The sequence below is a fragment of the Alosa pseudoharengus genome, unplaced genomic scaffold (genome assembly GCF_046254945.1).
Source record: "Alosa pseudoharengus isolate Yale_2024_CS ecotype anadromous, Long Island Sound unplaced genomic scaffold, YU_APseudo_1.1 YU_APseudo_1.1_scf_18, whole genome shotgun sequence".
NCBI lineage: Eukaryota > Metazoa > Chordata > Actinopteri > Clupeiformes > Clupeidae > Alosa > Alosa pseudoharengus.
Window position 1 is genome coordinate 3,790,220 of NW_027468650.1, and position 6,096 is coordinate 3,796,315.

A 6,096-nucleotide genomic window follows, 5' to 3' on the forward strand; every position below is an offset into this window, starting at 1 on the left:
ATATTAGTATAATTGAGATAGCAGAATTGTGGGAAAACTGAGGAGTCAGTGCATCACCAAACCCTATATTAGTAGTAGCCTATTTACATATCCATCCAAGATCCAACCACCTAGATGGTGGTGGCAGCGCAAAACGGGAGCAAGGGGCCCTTCATGCACTGTAGAATGGTTAGATACGTTTGAAAATCGTTGGCCTAAAACATCAACGTTTTGGGCAGTATTTGGTGGTTGCATGTTAAATCCGAAGTGAATTGGGTCGCGATGGTCTGTCATTTTTGAAAAGTGGGTCCCCAGAAAAAAAAGTTTGTGAAACACTTGTTTACAGTGCGCACAACGACGTCACGGCACAACGTGCGTTGCCATTGGCCTGAAATTTGAGAATCGTCACCAAATTTTCCAACCCCCGTGCAGCTATAAAAGGAAGAAAGAAGACACCTTAGCACAGCTGAGTCGGACAGCATCTGCATGCAATCTCCCTTCAGGAGGGTCAGGATCCGGTCCATGCATCAGCCTGACTGAGCAGTGATAACAGCATAGGATGACAGTCAGGTACGAAGCACTGCACCATGTTGCAAACAACGTTAACTGCTTTCACACACACACAATATAAAATACACGATGATAAATATAAAATTCAATATCAAAACACTTTTATTTACACGATTACTCCTGAAATAACTGCTATTAACTGCACATTCACTATATAAAAATCACTGTTTGGAGGAAAGGGTTTGCGTGCTGTCGCCGGTTGGAAATTGTTCAAATGCCAATTTCGCGCTGGTTCGTCCTTGCTTATATTATTCAGTGAGGCGCAGTGGTTTATGGGATGAGTAGTTCCTTCGCTCGGAAATGAAAATATGTACACAGTCTTGTACCTTTGACGTTTTTTGGATTTTCTCTTCGTTTTTTCACTCAAAATGATATGTTGTATGCTTATGAGTTATGCCGTAGCTGGTAAGACATGCTGTAAAACTCTTTAGATACGGATTTTTCCAAAACGTCAATGGGACAAATGAATGGGAATCTTACTTCCGGCACCTAACCGCATTTCGGCTGTGGGCGGGACTGTGATGCTGTAGGGACTAGGCCTACGCAGGAAAACAATACCTAAATGTCCCATTCTTATATCTCCCAGTGAACCGAAGTCCAGTTCCCTCAACGTAGGGCTTTTACACCAGCGAAAAGCCCGTTTACCTCAGATCTGGCGCTTTAGTCAAACAACGAAATTTAATTATTCCAGTTATACGTCAGATCTGGCGCTCCAAGTCTACAGTTTAGCTAAACATTGGGGTGCCTTCAACCAAAGCAGCAATCCCAGGGATTAAAGTGAAAAAAAATGTTTTGACTGAACTTTTTTTAGGCCATAAGTCATATGTTATTCATACCTATAGAGATAGCAGGTTTTTAATGTACAAAAAGATGCAAACAGCAAAGTAAAGGGAGTATTCGCCTTATTCACACAGCGGCCATTGTTTAAACCAAAACGAGGCTACAGGGTACACTTACTATATAATTAATGCCACCTACAGGTGAATGCATAGCACATAACAATCCTATGGTTTGTGTACCTTGTGTTTTCTTGTTAATATGCAATTCAACACTAAGTAAAATCTATAAAATCAAGTTTGCAAGACTTCCCATTTCCTCTTCAAAGTAACGAATAATAAAAAAAAAAAAGATATTGTTCATATTTCCATTTATTGCCTCATCCGCATTTAATGAAAACATGGTAATTTTGTGTTTTACAGACAACTCAGTTTTCCAATGAGCAGCAATACTGTGTGTGCTCATGCAGGAGGTCTGCGCATGATAACGACAATCTGGAGAGGGTGCTTTTGTCTTCAGCAACAGATTGTATAAGGTTGACAAGAGGTTGCGACATGGTGAGGGACAGGTCGTGTTGCGCTATGAAAGAACATGCGTAGCCTACTTTCTGAGCGCAAAAACGGTCAGCCATAGATAAACGTAGCCTACCTCTGTCGTGGTGGCTAGTTGCACCAGGTATAGGGAAGATGTCCTGAAGTGCACGATATGGCGGTCTTCTGATTGTTGGCGTGCTAAAACGTTTTCCTATTGCATCCATAAACAATTTTCTTGCAGCAAACCGCGCAAAAGCAAACCCCTGGCACTTTAATTTCTTTACACCATGGCTTGTTAGTTCTCCCCCGTTTCCAAAAGCCGCCCATCTCCATTTATTTTTTAACTTTTGACACCTGTGCCTTCCTTTAGCAACAACGCATCCATGACAGCTAGTGGCTTTGCCAAATAGACGCACACAAATCATGACGCTAATATGTGAGGTTCTGGTAGGCCTACTGGTTATGGTTTTGTGCTATAAATTAATAATAGCAAAGTTTTAAGTTGACTTTTAATTGCATGGTTATTTTTTGTCAACATACACTCACAACCTACTGTCGTTAAAAGTGAGGCCTAAGCAAAATTGGGTACAAGGCTGTCTGTGCGTCACAAACACGACTGACCCCCTTAGTCAACAGTTTGCGATGATGACAATATTATTATTATTTTATGTTAACACGCTCAGTCAAAACCTTCTGTCGCAAATTGTGAAAAACATTGTTGTACATGTCATAACATGTTTATATTGCGTCGCTTTACACATAATGTTAGTTGCATTGATTAAAAACTGTAACAATAATAGTACATCGGGTGGCATAGCAGGCTGTCTGTTCAAGTCATAGGTGACACCCAAAATGAATGACCTCCCCTGACAAGAGTTCGCGATAGTAAGAAATTGTCTACATTGATGCATGGAAAGAACACAGCCTACGCTTCTTCTCCGAATTCGCACGAGCTCACAATATCATATCCAAAAAAGTTATTGGGCAACCTCATCAGCTGTCTCAATTGTGTCACTTTAATCCAACTTTTAGACCGTTAGTCCTCCAGACGTGTTCTTTTTTTTTTTTTAAGCAAATGTCCCAGGCCAATGAGACAAGCGTGTAGCTCAGTGGTCCCCAAACTTTTTCTTCCGAGGACCAGCTCACTATGCCTGGCTCTAAGAGAGGGCCAGAGACTTGGAGTATATCAGTAACCATAAATAGCTTAGTGCTGTGAACAACAACAGTCTACCTTAGTTGAATATTCCATTACATTTAATCATTGGCTACTGCAATTTAATACCATTGTTAGCTGTGTTTATATTGCCATCATACCATGTAAAATGTAGCTCAAATGAAATAATAAAAAGACATAGCATTCCCAAAAGTATTACCAGGCAGTCCCAAAAGTATATTTTATTTAAAATGTGTGAACTCTGTGTCTTTGCATACACAGCTCAAGTTGTGAACAAGCAATATCCTACAAATAATTTAAAGTTCTCAAACTATGAGAGTTTAATGAAGTGCTGGCAAAAATATCTGAAATGACTACCATTCTAACTTTCACTTTGTATGAACATTTGAAGAGTGAATAAAAAATAGAAATAATTATCCCAGAAAGTCCCAGAAATATGACTTGAATAGAAGTTAGTTAGTTATTAACAATTAATTGATAAACTTTTTTAGAATACTTTGAGCACTGATGCAGTCAGCATAGGCCTCTTACATTGTTTGCAGGTAGGTTCATTCCGTTTTCGGTGGCAAACGCGAAACAGCGCCAAAACAACCACCAGTGGACAAAAAGAGTATTACATGTGTATTGTTAGACTCGCCATAGCGGAGGTTATAGTTTGACGATGTCGTACTCCCGTGCGGGCCAGATGCTATATACCACAGACATGTTTTGGGGGGCCACCCAAAATGAGGTGGCGGGCCGTAGTTTGGGGACCACTGACCTAGATGGTGGTGGCAGCGCAAAACGGGAGCAAGGGGCCCTTCATGCACTGTAGAATGATTAGATACTTTTGAGAATCGTTGGCCTAAAACATAAACGTTTTGGGCAGTATTTGGTGGTTGCATGTTAAATCCGAAGTGAATTGGGTCGCGATGGTCTGTCATTTTTGAAAAGTGGGTCCCCGGAAAAAAAAAGTTTGTAAAACACTGGTTTACAGTGTGCACAACGACGTCAGGGCGCAACGTGCGTTGCCATTGGCCTGAAATTTGAGAATCGTCACCAACATTTTCCAACCCCCGTGCCGCTATAAAAGGAAGAAAGAAACAAAGAGAGCTTAGCACAGCTGAGTCGGACAGTATCAATACTGCATGCAATCTCCCTTCAGGAGGGTCAGGATCCGGGACTGACTGCGAAGGGTAAAACTCCTGAGAAGCGGATGAAGAAACTCCTCCTGCTTCGGTTCACATACAGAGGACTTGTCAGAAAAGGGAAAAAGAGCAAAAGAAGAAAATGGCAAATTTTAATTTGCGGAAGGCCCAACCAAATGATGTACCAGACATATTACGACTCATAAAGGTAGGAGGACTCATACTTCCTGTATGCAACTCGCACTACTCTTTTTTTGTTTCCATTTGGTGTGTGTGAATTTGATAATATTGAACTCTAGACTGTCAACTGTTGGCTGGATCAGCTGTTTTGCATTAGGCATTGCTGTGTGGGTGACGTGTAAGTTGGATAACAACTCCAACTTGCGATCACCTAGGCTAGAAACAAATGTTTTTGTTGGTAACATTTGTGCGTACCATTTATACTTTCAATTAAACTATCCAAATTACGAGCCATTATGTTACAAGATGGTATCACGGCTCACCGGCTCTTGTTTACATTTCTAATCTGTGGGCTGTCTGTAATTCTGCGCATGCGCTTAAACTAAAAAAGTCGTTGGGGGTCACTTTTTTTTTAAGTTCAAAGGTGATTTCATGTTATGTTGACAGAAACCTTAATCATGCTTTTGTTCAAATTAAGGAACTTGCTAAATACGAGGAGATGGAGGAGAAAGTAATTTTGACAGAGAAAGGTGAGTTATGACATTAGGTAAAATAATATAATCCAAGTACTTGAACTGTTTTGAATGTATGTAATAAACGACAAAATCTTTCAGATTTGCTGGAGGACGGATTCGGAGATCACCCGTTTTATCACTGTATCGTGGCTGAAGTCCCAGGAGAGCAGCAGAAAAGAGAGCGTAAGATGGACGTCTTTGATGCCTAGTTTTTGTTGGCTGTTTTTTGTGTCTCTCTGCCAACTCAAGTGTTTTGTCTTTTAGCATGTTCATAATTATAGCTTCTGTTCACTCCATCTGATTTTCTACATTAACAGATCATGCAGTGATTGGATTTGCCATGTACTACTTTACTTATGATCCATGGATTGGAAAATTGCTCTACCTTGAGGATTTCTTTGTAATGGAAGAATACAGGGGTGGGTGACCTCTTTATAGCCTAATGAAGCCTATTCCAATACTCAGCAACACACCAGAGAGCATTATACAATGTCAGATACTGACATACTGTGTTTATTTGTCAGGATTTGGAATTGGGTCTCAAATCCTGAAGCATCTCAGTCATGTAAGTTTTCTATTGAGTTCCCTCATTTCAGACCTCTTGATATCATGGCATGGCCACAATGATAAACATCTTCATTATTTTCTCTCTCTCTCTCTCTCTCCCTCTCTCCCTCTCCCAGATGGCTGTGAAGACTCGCTGCAGCAGCATGCATTTCATCGTGGCGGAGTCCAACAAGCCGTCCATTGAGTTCTACAAGCGGCGCGGGGCCTCTGACCTGTCACTGGAGGAGGGCTGGCGGCTGTTCAAGATCGACAAGAAGCACCTTCTCAAGATGTCGGTGGAAGAGTGAGCGAGCGAGCCAGCACGCGACTGAGCTGGCCCGGCACCTGGCCGCTCGTGAACACGGGAGAATCCCTCACAGGGTTCTCTGGCTCTGTGGGGGTTAACTTGTTCATTGTCGTCATTTAATTGTTGTCATTTAATTGTTATTGTTTTGCAAAGACATTTTTATTAGGTAGTGACTAGATTCAGTAACCATCATCTGTCATGTTTTTATTTGCCATAGAATCTTTCTGGAATGATTTTTTTAGTTGCTTTTAAAATATTTTAAATCCTACTTAGTTACTTTATCACACATCCTACCCTATCAGTGTGCTCTAGAAAGGTTTTTTTCCATATAGTGCATTGTACTAGAAATATGATCATTATGTTGTGAATTAAAAAAAAAAGCCTAAAA

The 6,096-nt window shown here is 40.8% G+C and overlaps 1 protein-coding gene across 2 annotated transcripts; it reads left to right on the plus strand.

The window, feature by feature from the left end:
* The first annotated feature begins 430 nt into the window (after window positions 1-430).
* sat1b (spermidine/spermine N1-acetyltransferase 1b) lies at window positions 431-6,096 on the plus strand. 2 transcript variants are annotated; one of them, XM_076290110.1, is made up of 7 exons: window positions 431-549; window positions 4,178-4,368; window positions 4,819-4,870; window positions 4,955-5,038; window positions 5,173-5,274; window positions 5,380-5,420; window positions 5,539-6,096. In XM_076290110.1, the coding sequence occupies exons 2-7, from the start codon at window positions 4,303-4,305 to the stop codon at window positions 5,707-5,709; spliced, it is 516 nt and encodes a 171-aa protein (XP_076146225.1). In that variant the 5' UTR covers window positions 431-549; window positions 4,178-4,302; the 3' UTR covers window positions 5,710-6,096. The 2 variants fall into 2 exon arrangements, with proteins under 2 accessions (XP_076146225.1, XP_076146224.1); XM_076290109.1 differs by lacking the exon at window positions 431-549 and having other exon boundaries at window positions 4,111-4,368.